This window comes from Ascochyta rabiei, chromosome 5 (assembly GCF_004011695.2).
Source record: "Ascochyta rabiei chromosome 5, complete sequence".
Taxonomy (NCBI): Eukaryota; Fungi; Ascomycota; class Dothideomycetes; order Pleosporales; family Didymellaceae; genus Ascochyta; species Ascochyta rabiei.
In genome coordinates, this window is record NC_082409.1 from 1,063,735 (window position 1) to 1,086,160 (window position 22,426).

The 22,426-nt window shown below is 54.3% G+C and overlaps 9 protein-coding genes across 9 annotated transcripts, besides 4 other annotated features; 6 read left to right on the forward strand and 3 right to left on the reverse strand.

The window, feature by feature from the left end:
- Positions 1-209: 209 nt before the first annotated feature.
- On the reverse strand, positions 210-3,039 carry EKO05_0003506 (uncharacterized protein; the record flags this gene model as incomplete). The annotated part of the gene is made up of 3 exons (XM_038938527.1): positions 210-594; positions 1,592-2,462; positions 2,517-3,039. 3 exons carry the CDS (start codon positions 3,037-3,039, stop codon positions 210-212), a joined length of 1,779 nt encoding a protein of 592 aa, XP_038800767.1.
- A 246-nt stretch (positions 3,040-3,285) lies between these two features.
- EKO05_0003507 (RNA polymerase II mediator complex subunit) lies at positions 3,286-3,811 on the forward strand (the record flags this gene model as incomplete). Its single annotated transcript, XM_038938443.2, has 3 exons — positions 3,286-3,307; positions 3,360-3,474; positions 3,523-3,811. 3 exons carry the CDS (start codon positions 3,286-3,288, stop codon positions 3,809-3,811), a joined length of 426 nt encoding a protein of 141 aa, XP_038800766.2.
- Positions 3,812-4,515: 704 nt separating this feature from the next.
- On the forward strand, positions 4,516-5,601 carry EKO05_0003508 (uncharacterized protein; the record flags this gene model as incomplete). Its single annotated transcript, XM_038945348.2, has 1 exon — positions 4,516-5,601. The coding sequence occupies one exon, from the start codon at positions 4,516-4,518 to the stop codon at positions 5,599-5,601; it is 1,086 nt and encodes a 361-aa protein (XP_038800765.2).
- Positions 5,602-5,684: 83 nt separating this feature from the next.
- EKO05_0003509 (uncharacterized protein) lies at positions 5,685-7,724 on the reverse strand (the record flags this gene model as incomplete). The annotated part of the gene is made up of 5 exons (XM_038938294.1): positions 5,685-6,167; positions 6,220-6,597; positions 6,665-7,044; positions 7,096-7,451; positions 7,498-7,724. 5 exons carry the CDS (start codon positions 7,722-7,724, stop codon positions 5,685-5,687), a joined length of 1,824 nt encoding a protein of 607 aa, XP_038800764.1.
- A 1,243-nt stretch (positions 7,725-8,967) lies between these two features.
- On the forward strand, positions 8,968-10,910 carry EKO05_0003510 (uncharacterized protein; the record flags this gene model as incomplete). The annotated part of the gene is made up of 2 exons (XM_038938204.1): positions 8,968-9,165; positions 9,288-10,910. The coding sequence occupies 2 exons, from the start codon at positions 8,968-8,970 to the stop codon at positions 10,908-10,910; spliced, it is 1,821 nt and encodes a 606-aa protein (XP_038800763.1).
- A 224-nt stretch (positions 10,911-11,134) lies between these two features.
- EKO05_0003511 (RNA helicase) lies at positions 11,135-12,685 on the forward strand (the record flags this gene model as incomplete). Its single annotated transcript, XM_038945347.1, has 1 exon — positions 11,135-12,685. One exon carries the CDS (start codon positions 11,135-11,137, stop codon positions 12,683-12,685), a length of 1,551 nt encoding a protein of 516 aa, XP_038800762.1.
- Positions 12,686-13,085: 400 nt separating this feature from the next.
- EKO05_0003512 (uncharacterized protein) lies at positions 13,086-13,951 on the forward strand (the record flags this gene model as incomplete). The annotated part of the gene is made up of 2 exons (XM_038938209.1): positions 13,086-13,146; positions 13,221-13,951. 2 exons carry the CDS (start codon positions 13,086-13,088, stop codon positions 13,949-13,951), a joined length of 792 nt encoding a protein of 263 aa, XP_038800761.1.
- Positions 13,952-14,031: 80 nt separating this feature from the next.
- On the reverse strand, positions 14,032-15,703 carry EKO05_0003513 (uncharacterized protein; the record flags this gene model as incomplete). Its single annotated transcript, XM_038938314.1, has 3 exons — positions 14,032-14,934; positions 14,986-15,348; positions 15,398-15,703. The coding sequence occupies 3 exons, from the start codon at positions 15,701-15,703 to the stop codon at positions 14,032-14,034; spliced, it is 1,572 nt and encodes a 523-aa protein (XP_038800760.1).
- Positions 15,704-17,622: 1,919 nt separating this feature from the next.
- Positions 17,623-17,840: a dispersed repeat.
- Positions 17,841-18,965: 1,125 nt separating this feature from the next.
- Positions 18,966-19,053: a tandem repeat.
- Positions 19,054-19,690: 637 nt separating this feature from the next.
- Positions 19,691-21,094, forward strand: EKO05_0003514 (uncharacterized protein; the record flags this gene model as incomplete). Its single annotated transcript, XM_038945346.2, has 1 exon — positions 19,691-21,094. One exon carries the CDS (start codon positions 19,691-19,693, stop codon positions 21,092-21,094), a length of 1,404 nt encoding a protein of 467 aa, XP_038800759.2.
- Positions 19,792-19,891: a tandem repeat.
- A 1,236-nt stretch (positions 21,095-22,330) lies between the features above and the next one.
- Positions 22,331-22,360: a tandem repeat.
- The last annotated feature ends 66 nt before the right edge of the window (positions 22,361-22,426 follow it).

Consider the following 22,426-nt stretch of genomic DNA (forward strand, 5'->3'; position numbering starts at 1 on the left):
TACATCATGTATATGAGCAATCTAAGCTCTTTGAAGGTCGAAGTATAGACAGAATCTAACATTGCTGCTGTCGACAGTTACGGCGCTCATCCATGTATGTTGGAAATGCAGGATTCGCATCGTTGACACGGGTGGAGGGTCTCGAGGTGGAGCGATGAATCGGAAGTGCACTGGAGGGCGCGATATGCGCACTCACTTTGCGATGCAAGTCAACCTATGCGGTCTTCCATCAGATCCCGTACGCCTTGCTGCCCCAGCTCGGGCGCTAGCCTCAGTACAACCAATTCGAGTATCTGGAAGATGAGATGCTTGTTCAAGTACGTGTCTTCGAGGCAGTCGAGGATTTCCTCCACTTGCTGATGCTGTGCGACTCTGTTGTCACTCGCAAAGAACGCAGCTGCCACTTTCGGCGGTAGTAAACCAAGCAACGAGGCAGCGCAGCGGTGTTTGATCTCTTTTGTCTCTTCCTCGTTGGGTATTAGCCGTGGGGGGCCCATACCGTTGTTCGGAAATAGCGTAGCGCGCACCGTTCGCAGTACAACTGGAAGCAGAGCGGGGTTTAAGATGCGCGTGTGGATGATGTTGGAGAGAAATCTAGGAAATTTGCAGTTAGTACGGTGAAACTTTGACGATAAAGCGTCGCGCTGATTGGCGCATAATATGCAATTGGGACGCAATGCGTCCTAGTGGACCAGTCCGTAAGATCCAGTCAGCCGATAGTATAGAACGCCAGGGTTCGCAATTTTCAATCGGCGCAACCCAAGGCGGCCTGCAGCGCGATGCCCTTCGCGGAAGACGTAATCCTGGGATCTTCAGGCCGCAAAGTGAGGCGGTGTCAGGGCTTGCTGCGGCTCATCGATTCGATCAGTCATTGGGAGGGTCTACGATAAAGCCGGATATTTCGGATTCGGTTCGTGCGATCAATTGTCGTTGACAACCCAAGTCGATCTTCCAGTCCCGCACAAGTGGAGGCGACGGTGTCCCTCTCTGCCTCTGTGAGATGTGATAGCGACATCGCACGGCGCCGCAGAAAGATTGTAAGATGAGGTGCAAGTGCCTGGCGGCCCTAGTGGTAGACTCCCAGCCTGCGACAGCCACCAATGTTGTGCTTGTACATGAGCAACGGCCAGTCCCGAGTTCAACGGACGGCTGACAATGTGGGCGGATCACTGGGCGCGTAAGCAGGCTGCCCACATGATGGCCAGGGTCGCGATAAGACGGCTCAGTACTTGGTTTTCGTGCTGCAGAAGTCGTAGGTCGAATTGAAAGCTGCACATGCGCAACCGGTCCATTCAGGTTGCCAATATCGGGATGCCGTTTTGCATGGTGGTGATGAGGGGAACATCCTTGCCAAGGCCTAGGCTTGGAGCGTCGAATTGCCGCCCGGGACGGGTGCAAGGGCTTGCATACATCGGTGCACCCCCAACCCAGGGTATGTCCGGGCGAGGGTCTGCGGGCCGTCGCATTCGCTGACGCAAAGTCAAGTGACCAGAATCATATGCGGTCGTTCTGCACCTCGTGTTGCACTGGGCTTAGATGCAGGTGCTGCTAGCCAACCAGGGAATCAAGTAAAAGAATTGTCGCAACTCACCTGTCCAATACACCGTCAGTGTCACCCACCCTTCCTGGGCCGAACAACGCTCCACAGTGCAGAATTGAGACGAAGCCGGTCAGCCAAGGCATGCGGACATCCAACTCCACAAACTGCGCAGCGCAGCTCCACAACTTCATGCTCAAGATAGGCCGTTTAGCTGCCAGTAAGCGCGTCGAGGCCTGATATTCCGCTTCTGGCAGGTGTGATTGGCGACTCTCTTCGATCGGTGTCGGTCCGCTTGCCAAAGACCTTGAAGGCAATGATGATGATGTGGCTATAGTTAGGATGACCGCGCGCAGCGCTGTACACGCCAGAAATGCGTATTGGACGACAAGCCAGAATAGACCGGACGCAGATGTGGCTGTGGACTCATGACGACCGCCATCAACGACTGGTAGTTTGGTCGGACCACTTCCTTCTTCGGCTTGTGAAGGCAGTAGTCCAAAGCGCTCCAGACGGCTCAAGTCCTCATCCGCGGCTCTTTCGCTTGATGAAGGGTCCTCCTCTCCAAGGTGATCGGTCTGGAGTATATCTGCTATTCTCCCGATCGCCTCCAATAACAGCCAGCCCTCGCAGGCTTTTCCGCTGATTCCGTTGCCTAGTATCATCTCGGCAAAGATCTCGGCCACTAGGGATCGTAGGCATCCATTCTTGAGATCATCGGTGGGGAGTAACACAGCCAGAACCCCTTGGATGATAAGTTGGCGCCAGGCGGATTCGCTCTCTCGCTGCTCGACATGTGTCGACGGCACGGCGTCGATCGGAACAGGAGACAGAGCAGGGTGCGGGTAAAGCGTGTGGTAGATGAGACGTGGATCTGACACTAGCGATTGTGGGGATGAGGCTTGTTGCTTTGCGAGACGGAATGCTTTGGGAATTAGACATGCTGCCGGAATGCTCAGCTGGGATCAGAATCACCTACCCGTCAGATGCTCTTCCAAAAGCCCTGGGATCTCGTCAAGCAGCAGAGCCTCCAAATCAACCTTGCGTATGCGCTGTTCGAGCGCCCTCGTGCAGTGCGCAATAACCTGAATTACTTCGTTGACAAAAACATGATCGGGTGTCATCTTCGAGTACCACGTCTGCACGAATTCCTTAATGATGACCGAGATGATGCCATACAGCTGGAGGTCGACCTCATTCGAGCTCGTCAGGGGGGGAAGAAGTTCGTCGATTGGACGAGGCGCAGTCCCCCCTTTCTCGCCGTTTCCAAGCAATACATTGTTTGAGCAAAGGGTGCGTCGTATGAAAGCTGCAGTGGCCTTGTCGGATGTTGTATCAGTTTCCAGCTTTTGCGTATCCACCATGCGCTTCTCCCCGCTGGCTCGAGCGTGATTTGATCCGATGTTTCCGATGGGTCCTGAGGCCGTTGATGCTGCTGAGGGTTGGTGAGTGTGTGGCTGCAGTCGAAGAGGGTCCAGCTCCGGTTGCGTGCTCTCCGTCATGACCACCTTTCGCTCGTCACCATCCTCTAGCTACAAGTCCGATAGCAGCACGTGATGGCGCGTACAAAGACGCTCTGCGATCTAGGGTCGCGGTTTATTCAGGTTGTTGTGAAAGTGAAGGCGGTGACGCAAGAGGCGACCGGAGCTCATTTCGCCGACGTCTTGGCACAGTTCGGTATCGCAACGCGACTCTTCCAACACCACGCGCACTTCTACGTCAGTAAACTGCGATTTGCAACATTCAAAATGAATGAAGCAGGTCCTGATGGTACGCTGTTAATTATCGTATCCAAACACGTTGTGCTGACTGAACTCGGTAGCTATTGTGGCCGTCGAGAGGCAGCTAAAAGATATTGTGCAGACACTTTACAACCTAATAGTTCAGGCTTACGATCATCATGGAAGCAAGACTCAAGACGCCATGAAGCGTGAGATGTGGGTGTCTTCACTGATAATTCACTTGCTAGACTGACATGACTGCAGCCAGTCGCTTATTCAGAACCTTGTGAAGCTGTCACAGACGGCACCCTCAGTACACATCGACGTTCCTCCAGAGGTCACAAACTATGTGGAGAGTTCTCGAAACCCTGATATCTACACTCGAGAGTTCGTCGAGCTGGTCCAACGTACCAACCAGATGCTGAAGGGTCGTGAAGAGGCGTACCGTTTTCTGCAAGAACAGGTCGCGTGGCAGCTCTCGAACGCGGTACCAGAGCTGAGGAACGATGTTATCAAGGTCGTCGAAGCCACTGGTGGCAAGGTTCCCACTTGACCTCAAGAACGACTTGGAGTACTCAAAGTTAATCCTCCGCTGCTGAAAGCCGCGGAGAGGTAGTTGGTTGTACCACGCCCGTTACTCGCCAACCTGAAAAGAGTCGATGCGACCCGCAAGCTTTCGCCATCCTTTTTGGGCACTAGCTATTTGCCGTTACTGCATCTGACAGTTCCGCATGTTTGCGCACATGGTGCCAGCAAGCGATTGAATTTTATGGCCTGCAATCACAAGTTGCGCACCGACAAGCAGCAGCATTTTGCAGAAGGACGTCTGCCTTATGACCGCAGAATTCATGCCAGTGGAGGGCGACAGCTACTCGCAGTCGCTTGGGCTCTGCCTGCCAGCGCAAAGTATGCGTAGTGTCAAACGCCTCGATTGATCGACTATAAACTATACACAGCGTCATCCACAATATCCCTGTTCTCAACACGGTTGTCACTTTGATCCGCACGTGTCGATGTCAGTGAATGTACCCCGAGAATCATGCTCGGGGTACATTCACTATGTGGCAAACATTGATAGCTTATTATCGCACTTTCACCATGTGCCTTGCTAGACTCATTCCCCCGTATATTAGCACATTGTTTAATTCCCTCCATGATACTCCAGTCTCCTACACCTACACTTCTCTTGAACGCCTCGCAATTCTTCCTTACAACCAAGCCTTTGCAGTTGCTTCAAAGTGAACTTGGATTTGCACTATGCTCAATATTCACCGCATGGCCAGCACCAGCTTCTGCTCTTGGGGTGATGATTTCATAGAGCCCGAGTCCGAATCGATACCACCCACGAATCTGACCCCTGAACAAAGTTTTGAAAGTATATGGGTCAACACCGATGAAGAGAGTACGAAAGCGCCTGTATCTAAACCCTCCAGTCCAATCTCTGTATATTCTGATCTGCGGTGTAACACACCGACAACAGACCCAGATTTAAACGGTCCTATATTTTCCACCGAATCGCATTTTTTGGACACCGTAACCTTCTCGCCACATGCTACGCATCTTCTCCCTTCAGAGCCGAACGGTACGTGGCGAAATCGAACCTCCCACGCGATCAAGAACCCGAGCGAGGCTGCTACAACACTCCGTGAGGTTCTAGAGCAATATACCCATGAGTTCGACGTGGCCATCCTGCTCCAAAAGCTAGAGCAGGCCGCAGAAGACAGCAAAGACGATATGAACGACTGGCTGAATCAGACCTTCGCAGATCACGATTTGGTAGAAATGCATCACCAGGTCCGGCAACTGGTGCCTGTCCTCTCTATGCCGAGCATGCGGCAACTTGACAGCGCCTTAGACGCAGTGACGGAGATCGCACAGTCGTTGCGAAAGCATCGCTCACAACCAGACCTTCTCAACGACGCCCAAGGTGACAAGTATGCTTTTGCAAGGATCATCAGCCAGAAGGCACGTCACGCATTGGTTGAGCAGGGCATTTGCAAGAACTGGCAGTTTATGGGCGAAGAACTTGCAGACTTGAACAGCGCAATGCCATCAGCTCTCATGCACACGTTCGTACGTATACAACGATTGTATGAAAACTTGCCATTGTTCCAGGCAAAGCCCCTCTGGCTTGCTAACCATCCTAAGAAAATTTGGCGGTTAGAGCTCGATGTTGGCATTGTGGGTGTTGAGGTCGGTCCTGAGTCAGACCGTTCGTTGGTCGAGCTTGGTTCTGTAGACACTGGTTTCGAGCTGCCAGAGTCTAGCGGATGCATCTCCATTGTAGATCTTGACAGACAAGTACAGACTGTAGAGGATGAGTGGCAGTTACTCGAATCGTAAAAGTTGTCAGTTATGTGTTAACATCATCTATATCTGCTCCCTCATCTTCAATCGTTGTTCTAGATCCCTTCCACGCGTGTTGTCTATCTTTTAATGCTTCCCGCGTGCTGGCGTACGGCACTACGGCTTCGACTACCTCGAGACCTCGCACGATCTAGATCGTATCCGTCGCCCTGCTCGATGTCACCCGCGGCCTCAGTCGAGCTCTCGTTGAAAGCTTGTTCCAGACCTTTCATCTTCGCAGGTGTACCACCAAAGCTGACCAGCACAGCTGGGTTGTTCGCCGTAAGCGCATCAAGAATCGAGAGCTCGTGCTCAGAGAACCACATTGGCATGAGGAACGTACGCAGTGGGATCAGTGCGATGATCAAAACAGGAAATCCAATAGCCGCAATTGTCTGCGAGATGGCGACGGTACAGGCGACACCGAGCGCTTGGAGCCCAATGTACTGCCAGATCTTTTTGCGTGAGACGGAATTGAGCGGGTTTTTTGGCTCGATGAAGCGCTTCTCTGCGTTGAGATACCAGAACTTTGCGAGGATACCATTGCTCTCAATCGAGCCCCACTGTGATACTGTCAGCACATTCACACAAGAGTCAACCCAAGGTTATACCCACGCCAACGACGAAGAATACCCCGGCAAACACAGCCACAGGAATGGTGCTCAGGACTGTGAGAAGCGGGCCAGTCATCGTGCCCCAAATAGCCATGCCCATCAGGAAGTGACTAACGCGCTGCTCGACAACAGCTGTAGCTTCCACATGAGGTTTGCGGATCTCCTCGCCATCTTTTGTTTCGACAACTTCAAGGCGAGTCTCGTAGACTGTCAATGAATCTGTGTGTACGGGAGCCTGAGGAACCAGGCCGTTTGGCAAAGGTAGACCGATAACACCAGCAACGAAACAGGTACAACCGAGAAGAAAGAAGTCCCAGTGGAAACCTGCGGGCTTCTTGAGAGGGTATTGTCGCGCTTGCGCGGTGAGAGAAGACACATTCTGTGGCGCGACGTCAGTATGAATGATAGATTCACCGTAATTGACACAAAGGGAATGGATAACTTACATGGTCGTAGTAGAAAAGGAGCATCATCAGAAAGCCGAATGGTACTGCCACAAACACCCACTTGACGTCCAGAGTCCAGAACTCGATCACCCAGTTTCGAGCTTGTGTAGGCTGGAAAGCGCCAACAGTTGGTACTCGGTACTGCTCAGTTCTGCCTAGGCGCCCAGGAAAGTGCGAGAACCCAACCCAGAAGAGTGTGGAGAAGACGAAGGAATAGTCGGCAAGGAAGCCACGAATCCACGGCTTCCAAATTGTGCTGCCACCAATCTTCTCAAGCCCATAAGCGGATCCGAAGAAGAGCATGGCTATTACAATGGATAGGTAGCCACCTTCGAACGCAGAGACCTCGAAGAGGTAGACAAGTTCCTCCACGCCCTTCACTGTACAACTGCATCAGCATACAGTGAGCCCATTAGGTCGTGTTTACATACCACAGTATATGATACCAACGTACATGCCAAATGTCTCGCTAGAGAAATCCGTGACGTACGCCATGTAATCGCAGTAGTTGCTGAAACTCACAATCCAGTGAAAGATCGCCGCCCAAATGCCGACCCAAGCCGTAAACGCTGGGTAGATAGAGGGGTCGTGCATCTCGATGATGTCGTATATTGTGTAGTTAAATAGAGCTATCAGACCAGTGACGCCGACGATAGTGAGTGGTTGACAAGAAAGAAGACTGAATACCATAGCAGCCAGTGCAGATGCGAGCAGTGCTTCGTTGATGCCGAAGAACCCGCCAGTGCGACGATACATGTCTAAAGTAAAGGCAATAGCCGGTAGAACGCTGATTCTGTCAGTCTGCGATAACTAATTTGGGGCTTTTGACATACTTGATGAAGTACATACGCACTGTGCTGGCAAAAACTCGATATGTGAACGCATCCGTGATGTCGCTCCAGTAATACGGTAGCCGTCGTTTAACGTCGTGATACATACCGCGTCCAGGTCGTAGTATGCGCCATCTCCGCCAGCCTCTCTGGTTCTGAAATGTGTAGGATTCGGTTGTGGAGACTTTCTTCGATTTGTTCTCCTTGTCCACCGTCGCTGGTTCATTCATGCTGTGAAACTAGCGTAGCAGATGCTGATGTGTGCACTGATGCAATGCAAGGAGAAGCGAGTATAAGATCGCAGCTAATTGAGATAATGATGTCTTACCGGCGAAGAAGTTGCGACAGCTGACGTAGTTGCACAAATAATATACCCTGAGGCGTTCGACATCTTTATATCAGCGCCAGAGCTATCGAGAATGGGAGAACTACCCATGGTTTGGTAGGAACGGCGTGCACGCGCGACTTGGCAATCGCTGCACTGTGGGTACTAATCATACATTGATACACACGGACATTAAGAAGCCAAGAAGATGCTGCCCACTTGCAATGTGGTCAAGGAGAAGCCCAGAGCTTCCTGCGGCTAGCAGACCAAACCCTATTCGTCCAAGGAAACGGCGTGCCAATTTTCTGCCCATCAAAGTGACCTTTTGATGGCCTTGAGAGTGAGCAGAACAATCAACATGAATACTTTGGGATAGTTATCGGGCAAAAGATGACGTTTGCTAGTCCAGTCTGGTGGCACTGGCGGCGGGAACACTTCGCGACTAGGCCGCACTAATCTTAACGCTCGCGGTGAAGTGCTCAGATTTTCTGCACAGGCAGCCCGGTCAGACTTCGGACGATGATCGATATTAGTCGGCGGTAACCGAAAGCGCTTATTGGAATTCGTCGATGATGCTGACGTTGAGTACTTTCACTCTACCAGCCCAGAGAGGCGCTCCGTATACTCGCATGCCAGTTTACATGTTGCTGCTGTTAGGTCTGCCGATGGTGGTTGTTGTTCTTTGTTGAAGGCCGTGCGTCACGAAATGGACTCAGCCCTATCGAGGAAAGCGTGTAAGTCTAGGGTCGCAAGTTCGAGAACGATCATAAGCGTCAAGATCTCCGGTGTGCAACGGTTGGACTCGGTAGTCCGTGAATTCGATCTGGCTACCTAACGAAACACGAAATTTGACTAACTGGCAGCCTTGTAGAGTCAAAAGACGACAAGACTGGCATCGGATGTTCACATTCGTTCCACCAACCCGCGTGAGCTCGAAATTTCGACCCTCTGACTTGCCTTTCTCTGCGTGCATACCATCTGCCCGAGCATCACCTGAAAGTTTGTCTGTGCGAAGGACACCCCACGCCTCAGGCTGCGCGTCTCATCTCGCCTGTCGATCTCCCGCCTGACTGGTGGAGCCTCCAACGAGGTAGAAGCGAACGGTCCGATCCAATTGAGGTTGCGAGTCGTCAGTAAGGTGGTTCGACATGGCCGCAATCGAGGATATCGAAGGGCTCTCAGAGGTCATTGGTCGAGCCATTCAAGAGCATCTGGAAAGGTCCAATATCAATGTTGCTTGGCCGCAGATAGACGGCCTCGTCCGACCTATACTCAGGGTCGAAGCCTTCCTAGAGGACGCAGGCCCTGGCAATAATTTGAGCCCGCGCTCCGAGAGGGTTGCGTCAGTGAGTGACTACCCTATCTACCTGCCGCGAGACCTAGACGGTCACAAAGGCACGCAAAGCTTCGAAGACACGTTGGCATGAAAATATCTGTTCAAGCGATCACAGCGACTGACGCGACGCAGAGAACATTAGAGTTGACTGGGATGATGACTCCAGGGCCACCTCGAAGTCCAACAACGCCTGGTCAAGAGGTATCGCCAAACTTAGAGACGCAGTCGCACAGCTCAGATGTCGACGAGGACACAGTCGATGCGTCCGACTCCCGCCGCAAAGGTACCGGGGGTCTAAGGATCTCGCAGAACCAGACCATTCAGGAGGATCACAGCGAGCATCAGCGGCAGATGCAGGTCGATACGAGGAATTTCCCTAAGCGGAAGAAGATTGCTTCTGAGAAGTTTGTCTTCCAGCCCTCTACACTTGACAAGCTGATCATCGGTATCTGGGAACAACTCCACAGCTCCATCAATCTCGACCCGAAAGCGATCTTCGAGCAGTTCCAGATTGCTCCTGTGGCATCTTCTGATATCGTTCACCACAACACAGCAGATGTGATGACTGTGAACATGCGCAGTACGGCAACTGGCAGTACTCACGACTCCTTCAGCCAGATGAACGTGTTTTGCCGCAAGGTCACGCAGGCAAGTCGTGTCTGTCGGTCCATCGAGATGATAGTGCAGGCTCGCTGGACCGAGCTCTTCGAGGAGCAAATCCAGGTTCGAGTCGCTGCTGCGCCGGAGCTCTCAGCCGCCAAGCACAGAAAAGCCGTCTTCATGGAGGCGTGTCAAGACTTTGGTTGGACAGACAAAGAGCTACGGAATAAGATGGCGATTTGGCGAGGCTACAAAGAAGTCAAAGATGCAGCAGGGTGGGCAGCCCTTGTTTTTGCCGGCATGGGCATCTATCGATACTGCAAGTACCGTGTCGGCTTCGATAAAGATGCAATGAGACGACTGCGAAACTTGCAGAAAAGACTGGAGGTTGCTGCGGACACCTTGCACCCTCACTGGCGGCAATTGTTGGCAATTGTTGGCGAGACTCAGACGCTGGAATATCCTGGCCATCCACACGAGTGGGTGGTTTTCGAGACTGGCGCAGATCCAGTGCCTCTACGGCAAACCTACCAGGACCATGATCGCTACTTTGCCTTTGAACACATCGACGAGTCTATCATTGACGAGTCTGCTTGGGGATGTGAAGATCCGCGATGGATGCCGCAGCCCAACTCAATTGCAAGGACAAACAGCCAGTACATCTGTGCGTCGTGTGGCGAGCAGCAGTCGGACGAGCCAAAGGCGAACGGTTGTTTCTGCTTTCCTTCACTATTTGGCTGCGCAAAGCGTAAGCCTCCACCCATCCAAGTGTTCCGCACACCGGATGGGAAGAACAACGGGCTGGTAGCTTTGACGTCATTTGAAAGAGGATCAGCAGTTGGAGAACTGGTTGGACTGATAACGAAAGGAATGAGGGGTCTGGATGTGATGGATAGCTCCACGCCACTCTCGAATTACCAGATTTGGCAAGGGAGAATCGGCAACTACACCCGTTTCGCAAACCATAGCTGCAAGGCAAACGCACAGTCCTCCACCTTCACATGGCTGGATACGCAGCGTATTGTCATCGTCAGCAAGGGCATTGAAGCTGGAGCGGAGATAACGCTGGACTACGGCGACAAGTACTGGGCCGGTCTAGACAAAGCGTGTCTTTGCGGCGAAACATGCTGTAGATATAGAACTAGAGAACGTTAGATGGACATCTGGGCGAATAAGAACAACAACAACATCATGCATCGGGAAATGGGAACTTTTGGCGTGATGAGACGAAGGAGGAGGCCCGAGCGTATCGATAGTACTAGCGCCAAATATTCACAAAATTTCGAGATGCGCGGCCGCCGAGGCAGGGACGTTTTGCCGTCTTCAACTTCTTCCTGGACTGTCTTTACTCGCCCAAATCTACACTCAGGACCTCCAGTATGGCGCATGACGACTCAGAATTCAGCTCTTCCGACGAGGAGATCTTAGAGCATCAAGTGGGTTCGAGGAAGAGAAGAAAGCTTTCACCAAGTGCTGAGGACTCTGATCAATCCTCTGAAGGCGCCCAGACGGCGGCCCCAGCCCCAGTGCAGCCAGTGTCAACAATCTCGAGGATCAAGACGAAGAGCCGATCTAGCCAAAATGAGACCCAGACTTCTGCGTCGTTACGTCCTTCAGGACCACCTACAAAGGAAAAGCTGAGCTTCGCTTCTATCGATGTAGCTCCCTGGTTGGTTGCTTCTCTGTCGTCCATGGAAATCAAACGGCCCACCGGAATTCAAGCGGCTTGCATTCCGGAAATTCTCAAAGGCAGAGACTGCATTGGAGGGAGTCGTACTGGTACAGGTAAAACTGTAGCCTTCTCGGTGCCCATCATGCAGAAGTGGGCAGAGGATCCTGTAGGCATCTTTGGGCTCATCATCACCCCAACGAGAGAACTGGCCATCCAGATCTTCGAGCAGGTCAAGGCGATATCAGCACCTCAGTCGATGAAACCTATTCTTATTACCGGTGGAGCGGATCAACGTGAGCAGGCGATCAACTTGGCCTCCCGACCGCATATAGTGGTTGCAACACCCGGACGCCTGGCAGAACACATCAAAACCTCTGGAGAGGACACCATTTGCGGTCTGCGGCGCGTCAAGTTCGTCGTCTTCGACGAAGCCGATCGACTGCTTACACCAGGGAAGGGCAGTATGCTTCCAGATCTCGAAACCTGCCTCTCGGTCGTCCCGCCACCGACACAGCGCCAGACGCTCCTTTTCACCGCTACAGTAACACCAGAGGTTCTTGCGCTGAAAGAGCAACCACGCCCCGGCCGCCCACCGATCTTCGTGTGTGAAGTCGATACCGAGGAACTTGCTGTCCCACCCAAGCTGCAGCAGAAGTATATCCAGACGCCCGTCACACACAAGGAATGCTACCTGCACGTTGCTCTCGAGACACCCGAGAATCTCAAGAAATCTGTCATCATCTTCTGCAACCGCACGAAGACGGCCACTCTACTCGAATACATGCTTCGCCTGCTGGGCCATCGCGTCACAGCTCTTCACTCTGGCCTCAAGCAATCCGATCGCGTCAACAACCTCGCTCGCTTCCGTGCACAAGCTGCACGCATCCTCGTTGCAACTGATGTTGCGGCTCGAGGTCTTGATATTCCAGAAGTAGCGCTGGTCATTAACTACGATGTACCTCGCGATCCGGATGACTACATTCACCGTGTTGGTCGTACAGCTCGTGCAGGACGCGTAGGAACCAGCATCACACTGATCGGGCAACGAGACGTCGAGCTGATTCTCGCCATCGAGAAGCGTGTAGGCAAGAAGATGGAGGAATACGAAGAGGAGGGCGTCAGCATCGAGGGCAGGGTTGTACGCGACGCGTTGAAGCCAGTTACGGAGAAGAAGCGTGAGGCGATGTTGCAGATCGAGGAGGGGCGAGACGTGTTGGGCAAGAGAAAGACTGGCATGCAAAAGCGTAGAGCTAACTAGACAGTCTGAAATTCCAAGTACAGAAGTACGACCGTAATTCATCCCGTTTCCAGCCAGAATCTCCATCGTTGTAAACACCATCTAATCATATACGCCTCACACGCTCACAAGTCACTCCTGCTGTAAAGCGTGAGTTGTACTGTACAGCCAATCAACAGCCAGCGATCCCCGCAGCCAAAACGGCAGGTGCTGCCGATGACGCTATCCTCAACAAGGCTGTGATGTGGACGTTCTCGCAAAGTACTGCCAGAATCCAGAGGTACACATCACGTGGTATAGAGTCATTGCGAAACGCGAGGACGCAAGAGGGTATAAGTATAGACGACAGGCTGGCAGCAACTCCAAACGGGAATTTAGAACCCAATCCTGAGACTTGGAAACGTACTTCACCACGGCGGTAATGGCATCACCGGAGTATCCTAAAACAGCAGCCAACAAGCTGGGCCGGTTGGCGAATCGAGGTAGAACCAGCCCAGAGATTGCAATTGAAAGATCTACAATACCTCACTGTCCAACGTGGACTAATCCTCGACAGGTCAATACGACTTCGCAACCATCCACACCCTGCTCAACACCTGCCCTGTTCTCCACGTCTCCTTCAATGACCCAGAGCATCCCTTCCCCGTAGTCCTGCCCATGCTCGGCTGCACAGGCTCCTTCTCCGCCCCCTCCGCAGACCCCAGCACATCACCGCAAGACCTCTACATCCACGGCTACGTATCCGGACGGCTCTTCCAAAAGGGCAAAGAAGCCAGCCTTGAGCACAATGACGCAGGCCTCCCCGTCACAGTGGCAGCGACGTTCCTCGACGGCCTCGTCCTGGCCCTAGCCCCCTTCCACAACTCGTGCAATTACCGCAGCGCCGTCGCGTACGGCTACGCCGGTCTCGTGACAGACGAAGCCGAGGCGCTCTACGCTATGCAGCTGATCACGGATAACCTGCTGCCCTCGCGCTGGGCCAAGAGTAGGAGTCCGCCCACCAAGGTGGAACTCAGCAGCACGTCGATTCTCAAGGTGCGGATTGTGTCGGCGAGCGCCAAGATCAGGGAGGGCGGGCCGTCTGAGGATCGCGCGGATCTGAAGGATGCTGGGCTGGTGGGGCGGACGTGGACGGGCGTTGTGCCGCACTGGGGCACGTGGGGCGAGCCGGTCGAGGGGAGGCAGAATGGGTGTCGGGAGGTGGAAGCGTATATTGAGGAGTGGCGGGTGAAGGAGACTAGTAGAGCGAGGAACCACGCTTTTGCAGCGATTGAGAAGGGAAGTTGATACAACTACCATCTATCTGCACACGCTCGAACGCTAGATTGGATTCATGTGGACAAACAACAAACTCCTGCCCCAACCCTTCAAGTCCTCCTTGGCCTGAACCTCGTGTTGAAGTTCTTCTGCGTGACAAACCAGGCGTTGTGCGTCTTCCACTCAGCGCCAGGGTGCTCGAGCTCAATCTCAAACCTGCGCAGGAAACTAGGAACCAGCTTGTAGATCTCCAGCAGGCTGATATTCTTGCCGATGCACGTGCGCGCCCCAGCGCCAAACTGCAGCATAGTGCCCTTCATCTCCTTGAGCTTGTCGGGGCTGGCGTCGAGCCAGCGCTCCGGGCGGAAGGCGTCGACGTCGGCCCCGAAGACCTCCGGGCGTCGGTGCACGACCCATGCGTTGCAGCCTACGATTGTGCCGCCGGGGATGTGCTCGTCGAGGATCTGCATGCCCTTTTTTGGCACGACGCGCTCGAGGATCAGGCCTGGGGCGGGATGCAGGCGGAACGATTCCTGGACGACGGCATCGAGGTAGGGGAGTTTTTGGGCTTCGGGCCAGGAGACGGTTTTGTCGGCGCGGTCTTCGATTATACCATCTGCGACTGCCGTGTCGAGTTCGTGCATCAGCTTCGTGTAGACGTCGGGGTGTTTGACGAGGAAGTAGAAAACGGCGGAGAGCGAGATGGCGGTTGTTTCTGACCCTGCGAAGACCATGGATGAGCAGGTGGACAGGATGCGGTTGTCGTCCATGAATGGGTGGTCGTGGGATGCTTGGGCGAATTTGCAGAGCAGGTCGACACCGAGTGGGTTCGCGCGCTCGTCGTCGGAGAGGCCGAATTGCTTGATCTTTGAGACTTGCTGGGCGCGCTCGTTGGAGCGGGAGAGTGCGAAGAGGGTCACAGGGTGGACGCGTTTGTCGAGGCCGATGCGTTGGGCGAAGAGGCTGATGGGGTTTTTCCAAAGAAGGCGATCGAGAACAGGTATCTGGCCGACCTGGTTCTTGTGAGTACGAGTTCTGAGATTATCTGGCGAAGGACTCCTTACCGGTGCAACATAGTCGAAGAACTTGCCCAAGAACTCGATGATGTTGTCGACATCTTTGTTGCCTTCTACAAAGCCAAGTCGTTTGCTCCAAGTCAAGTCTCCAATGACGTCAAATGCGAAGAATTGCAGCCACTGGCTAAAGTTACAGCTTTTGCCAGTGTCGGCGAACATTGCTTCCGTCTTGTCGAGCCAATAGGTCATTGTGGAGTTGACAAGAGGCTCGTAGTTGATCAGCGAGCTCATGGCGAATGCATTGTTCACGCAACGACGGTACTTGGCGTGGAAATCCTCATCGGTGGTGGAAAACAAGGAGTACAAAGGCTTTCCATTTGCGACAGCGCCTTGGACTGGGTAAAAATCGGACTGTGAACTATCAATATCCGTGTGCACACTCCGTGACCGAGCAACATACCTTATACACGCCCTTGTTCAGACCGTAGATAGCTTTGATAGCTCTTGGATCCGCAAAGGAGAGAACGTTTGGTCCCAGCCTGACGATATCGCCATGCTTACGATGCAATGCAATGTTGGTCCAGTGGTGGTTCTTCTTTGACACATCCCATAGCCTCCACCAGTTGCTGTAGCCAGCTAATGTCGGTCCGGGGTACTTGTTGAGTCCTTTCCAATACTTGTTGCTGATGAGATGGCCTGCGACGAGGGAGACCAGTACGATTGGCCAGTATCGTACCAAAGTTGGTAGTATCTCGTTCAGGAGCATAGTGTTGTCACTTCGCAAACAGGAGGTGGTCAGGAGAGACTCTAGTAGAGAGGTACTCTGCTTCCACTTCGTATCGAGGGCGTCGAGTCTTAATATTCATAGTCATCGATCGGGCGCCTTCTGACGCACAGTGTCACGCATGGTTCGGAGCAGATTCGGCATCATGTTGGGCTACTTAAGATTAGAGTCTATCGGCAGTTGTTGAATGCGTTGACAACGCTAGGGAGCCGCTGCTTAAACTGTGGGGAGTAGCCCCGGGGCGCGGGGTAATTAGGCGAGTCTCAACACCATGAATCTGCATTTCCCACCCTTATTGCCGCCCCAAATAGCAGACAGCTACTGTGAGAGGTTCGCACTCACTGTTTCCCTATCTCACTGCATTTTCAAGGGTTTTACCACACAGGACGCGAGCTTCTCACATCGCATGCTCCGTCACCTTTCCCCACGTCCGTTATATGAAGAGGTGGCAACAATTCCGGAGGCTCCGAGTTGCTTCTAATATGAACTGCCGACAATGTTCCTTTCGATCGCAAGGGCTGGTGACCCGAACGTGAGATATCGGCAGTTGTTACCAGCTCGGCAGATGCGTTATGCTGTCTCCCAGTTGCTGCTTAAGATCCGGACTACCCGAGGCGGTCACCTGCACGTGACCTTGCCTGAGGCTAGGTAAATAATCACGTCATCTTTACATCGATGGCTGTAAAGGTATCTATAGAGGCAATATCTTCAATTTTATGTCTCTGTCTCATAACATTGAAAGGTCGTCGTGGAGTCTACTCTCTAATCGATAAACGCCTTGAAAGTATGATGATGCCTGCTGGATGTTCTCGACCATGCTCCCCCACGCCGAGCGCGGTTGTAACATCACAATTCATGCAGCACCGATCTGTGCTATGAATAGCAGCATGAACAGTCCGTGAGGCGACGTGGTCTCGGTCCCTAAACAACAAAGAATCAGAGGCTTCGTACGATTGTTGCAGGTGATACCATGATCCTTGTGCAGGTGGGTGTCAAACGATGGCATGTTTTGCGAAGCGCCGGCATTGAACAGTGATGGAGTGTGCATCGCCAAGGACCATACGGCAGCAACCTGGTACGTGGTACTATGGCACAGTGATGCTCACTCGATGTTGTCGACCTCTGCAAGCCTCGTCAACCGCTTTGTGCCTGTGCCTGCGGTTGCCATGTGCAGGGAGGTTCGTGGAAGATTACCGAGCCACCTCACCTCCCGAGTTCCCCGACCGCTTAGCCTTCACACCTTCATCTGCGTCGTCTCTGGAAGCGAGCGCCTCATGCGAGTGATTGTGAATATCGGCCCATGGATTGTAGGCTTCCGTAATCCACGAACGCCCAGCTGTCGTTCAAGGATCAACATGGCAGCAGAATCGAGACATCGCCCGCAATCTTACCACACACTGATCTGCATTCGGACCCCTGGACCCTATAATACTCAACAACTTCCCGATTCTGTTCGTTGTGCATCGACAGAGTTGGGTGGTGACGACTGCTGTTCAGGTATTCGTTAGGAATGGATGAATCAGAGACGACGGGGAGTGTTGAGGTGTGTGCCGTAAAGACAGAGTGAAACATTCACGGACAACTCTAGCTCCATGGCTTTGAACGGTGTGTGCTGCATGTGAATAGATACTTTCTCACACACGTGCCGTCCCGCGGGTCAAGAACGTTGAGAATGGGCCACAAGGCTTGCAGCGGGTTGCGCGACTTTCTCCGCACTGTGCAACCTCTGTAGAAACGCTTTGGCGCCACCAACGTGTTGGTGAAGTGCATGTGAAGGAGGTGCTCAAGTGAAGCGTTACTATGGTCTCCGGCGAAAGTACAAAGGAGCTGGTATTTGGTCTTGCACCGCACACCATGCTAAACTAGGCCTATTCGGTGCAAGACCAGATGCCAGCTCCTTCGTAGCGTCCTATGGCCAGTGCGGTGGGTCTTGTGCAGAAACGCCTACTTACCAATATTTATAACGGGCGGGCACGGATGCTGTTGCAGATGACAGAGAGAGAAGATGTCCGCTGATTGGTGTAAAGCTAAGAAAGCCTCGGAAGTCGGACTTGCCAAGCCTCTGCTTTTCCTCCACATTGCACTGGCCATGGGACTCTACTTTCGCCGGAGACCATAGTACAAGCAACTGTAGCGATAGGAGGTTGACAGGTTCATCCTTGTCCGAGCGGACGGGACAGAGGAAAACGAAGGGTGCATGCCTGCGCGGAATTTCTTGATGGCCGGTGGACGGGACAAGGCAACCTCTAAGAGGTGCTGGCGGCTGGGTGAGTCACTGAGCTCCACGTCGGTGTGCATGCTGTGTGCGCTTACAACACGCAGCGGCAGGTTTTGAAACGGTGCGGAAGAGTCAGCCAAAGCGTGCAGATACTGACCATGATGATGAGGTCGCAGGAGGCCACACGTCACTTGAAAGGTTTTCTAGAGTGGATGAAGCCTGCAACGAGGGACGAGGATGTGGAGACGGGCGCCGCCGCTTGAAGCCGGCTCTAGCGTTGCTCGACCCCTGTCAAGCTGAGAATATCTCGAAGCAGCAAAGAGCGAGTCCAAATTCATGCTCTGCATGCACGTTGCCTCCGCAGCAGTGCTCTCATCAGAGTGCCCAGCGAAGCAGCATCGCCAGTCCGCCACGGCCGGCCCCGTGGTGTTGCGTGCTGCCCCACAATACTCGTTTACCGTGAGGCGTGAGGCGCAGACACTGCCGATCCAGGCTGCAGGCTTCAAGGCATCTTTGCAGCTGTCTGCAGGGTTTGAAACATGGCAGATGTATAACACGATCGATAAGAAGACCATGGCCGTGCAGACGCGTCTTGGGACAGGCTGATCTGGGGCCGCTAGCACTTGCGCAATCGCCTCGAAGTGCACCCGTCGCAGGGAGAGCGTCCCAATGGCAGACGCAAGCTGAGGACAGCAAGCAGCTCCTGAAACAAAGTCGCACTCTGGCATGCTCGCCTGCAGGAGATGCCATCATGCCCGTTTACGATCAGGCGTAGCATCGGATAGTGCTAAGAGGACGACTCCGGAGCCATGAGGTCGGCGCGTCCGAGATGTGCGCTCCGGCGCCAGCACAGCCTCTTCGGCTACTCAGTCAGGTGGCGCATGACGCCGGGCCCTCCGCGTGAGCAACATGCGCGATGATGCGGTGTGGGGTTGCTTGAGCAGGCTGCTGTTGCGCACAAGCTGATGCTTCTGCACAAGCTGATGCTTCTTCACGCGCTCAGAGGTGCTCGAGAAGCGGGTTTGTTAGATGCTGGATGCTAGATGCTAGATGCTGGATGCTAGATGCTAGATGCTAGATGCTAGATGCTCGAGGCTGGAGGCTAGAGGCTAGAGGCTTGAGCGGCGGATGCGATGCCTGCTCTGATCCCTGCTGAGCCAGGTGATTGGGCTGAGCGGGTTGCGCCCACGGCTAGCTCCAAGTAACGTCGTCCTGTAGGTGAGCCAAGGCGAGGTCGTCGACGCCCACCTTGGTCGAACGCTTCGAGACACCACGAGCAGCGGGGCCTGTCTTGGTCGTCGTCCCTTTATCCACAGCGCGCCCAAAAGGGCACCAAGGCCGCTGCGGGGCGTGCTCCCTCTGGCCGTCGAGGATAAGCTTCTGGAACCCAGCAGGAAGCGCAGTCTCTACAGGCACACTCCTCGCGCAAATCGCGTGTACCGTGTAGAGGCGCGGACAAACATGCTTCTGTGGGATGCGCGAGAGGCTGATCAAGCACCCTCCCGGCCGTCATCTCCGTCTGCAGAGCCTAGAGGGGCATCTCGCTGGGCTTGTGAGCCACGAGGACTTCGCAATCTTTCCGTACGCACTACGCATCCACGCATGCGCAACGCGGTGCGTCGCTTCAGGCCAGCTTAGAAGCGACTAAACCTGCAGCTGCAGGCTCTCGCCATAATCATATGCACGTTCGGGCAAGCTAGGTAGGTGCGCAGTGCAGCGAAACGGGGCAGTGTGCATGCCCCTCTGCCGGGATGCTGTGGCCATGCCGAGCAGCCCTTGATCGACCGACGCTTGCACTGGCAAGCTCTAACGCTCCTGCGCTCCTACGCTCCTACGCTCTTAAGAAAGATGCCACCCTCAGCACTAGCCTCTCCCTACCCTCCACCTCACACCTCGCCCTCCCCTCTCCTCATCCTCATTCGCCCGCCCTCTTGTCTCCTCCTCTCTACCTCCACGGCGAGCCCTGCAAACAGAAAAATTTCATCCGCCTGAGACAACGGTTTTCTTCTACTTTCGTTTGTTCCCTTCGTTCTGCTGATTCTTTCGTCCCATCTAATATCGCCTGTCTCGCATACAACGCACCGACCCTCCCCACCACCATGCCGATCCAGTTGCTACCCGCCTCGGCTGCCGCCTTTGCGCCACGCTCCACCGTCAACGTAGTCTTGAGCTCCAAAGCCGAGCCGTGGTTGACACAAACTCTGAAGCGCGTCAACCGGGTAAAGCGCCCGCTGAACAGCGTGCAGCAGCACACACGGTGCCTCACAGAGACGCTCTCCGGCAAGAACGCCATTTGGTCGCTGAGCTCCATCATGGTCCCCAAGGCTCCGGATGCGGAACTGCGCAGGGACGCCAACCCCCTGGTCGAGGCGCTGTTCAACTACCAGCTCATCCACATCGAGGCCTACGTCGTACACGTCGACATGGTTTCACAGCATGAGGTTGCATTCAAGCTTACACAGGACACCATCGATGCGCTCATCGAGTACCACAAGGACATCTACTCGGTCGACGTGTCTGCCAGCACCTGGGAGTGGGCCGAGAAGGAGCAGCAGGTCAAGAAGCTGCAGGACGGATTCGTGCAGGCCGTCAACCGCTACGTCTTCCGCACGGGCGCACGAGCGCTGGAGGGGATGGAGGACGAAGGCGCCGGAGAGCTACTCGAAGGCCGAGGGGAGGACGTCAAGGCCGCCATCATGGGCCTGTTCCTGCCTCTTCTCCCTCCTCCCCCCAGGATTGTCGATGTCGTGCGTCCTGCTCCTCTTCTCCCCAGCACCCCTGGCGCTGCCAACTGGTGGCAACCCACGCAGTATCTCTCACCACCCCAGATGGACTCGTGGAGAGTGCTCCCGTCGACGCCCAGCCCGACCATCACGACCTGCAGTGAGCACTCGCCCACGTACTGGAGCACCATGGGCACGCAGAGCATGGAGCCCTTCCAGCTGCCGTCGCCCACGCCATCGTTCAGCCAGCCATGCTACCACTCGACGGGGGCGTACTACAGCCCGCCTCAGGCCATGGCGCCCATTCCCTGCCTCCCCCTGCCGAGCGTGCTAGCCCAGCAATGCGGGTCCAGCGCAACGCACGGTGGGTTTGGCAGCGGCGGATTCGGGTGGGACACGGGGTTCGCAACCCAGTACGCAGCGTTCACATAAGTCGAATGCGTGCGTCTGTGATGGCCTGTCCCTCGGTCGAAGGCTGGAAGCGCGGACCTGGCCCGTCCTCCAAGCGCACCACGTCTCTCGACACGCCTGGTTCGAGACTCTGAGCGATGCATGCCATGTTGTCAACCCCCCCACACAACATGCGAACATGGGACGGCGTTTCATCGACTTTAGCGAGCGTTTGCTTTGATTTTCCTCTTCTTCTCCCCTCTCTTGGCGTACACGTCTCTTGATACCTGTTTGATACTCCAGCGAGCGATTTGTTTTGTGATTGTCCTTGTCATGATTATGACGTTGCCTCCCTAGTCGGACGGCTTGTTTCTTTACTGCATCTCTGGGAGGTTTGCATTTGCTTTGCATCATCACGGAAGACACGGATACAGACAGCCTCGCGGCTTCCTCGAGTCGGGCACTCGAGTTCTCTTCTTCGAGTTGTCGGATTGTTTTAGTTTGGTTTTAATGTCGTCACGATGGGGACGTTTTGGGTGCGAGCTCTTCATGGAGTCTGGCCAGATCCAGCTTTGTGCGTGGGCGCATCACGTTTACGTTCCTGCCCGCTCGGCCTGGTATGGAATGCCAGCTGGACGAAGCTGAGATGCGGGTGGCGGCAGGAAAAGTTATGCACGCGTCTCGACGACGCCGCTGCAGTAGCTCCGTCTCTGGTGGTCTGGCGTGGAGGGTTGGCGGAGGAGGGCGTGCGCAGGGTCGTGACAAGAGCACGCCAGTCGTGGTCTTGGCTGAAGGGTGGTCCTCTGCTTGCGGAGCAAACACGCTGTCGCCCTGCGCACGCCCTTGGTTTGTCGACTCGAGACTAGCAGAACAGCAGAGACACCAGTCCAGGGTCCCGGTGGCTCCTGGCCACTCCACTGGTGGGGTGTAGAATACCTTGCAACACAGAAGCTAGCTTCTCTACGTTATGCAGTCTAACTCTAATTGAAAAGACCATGCTACTTGACTTGAGCCCAGAATACCATGTGTCTGGATGCATGAATTTGGTGACTTTAAACCAGAATACCATGTGTCTGGATGCATGAATTCAGTGACTTGAACCCAGAATACCATGACTCTAGATGCAAGAGCACGAGCACGAGCACGGTCAACGACGGCTGAAGTCTGGGGAAGCAGCGGGCGAGCGGGGCAGCGTCTCAAAATAGACGGGATTGCACTGCAGTGCATTGCCTTTGCTCACGGCCAAAGGCAGGCAGGGAACCACGACAAGCGACCCAGGACCAACAACCAACGACCAACGACCAACGAGCCTGGTGAGGAGAATAAGCCCGGACAATGAATAAGCAGGCTGCCGGTGCGAGTCAAGTGTTGGGA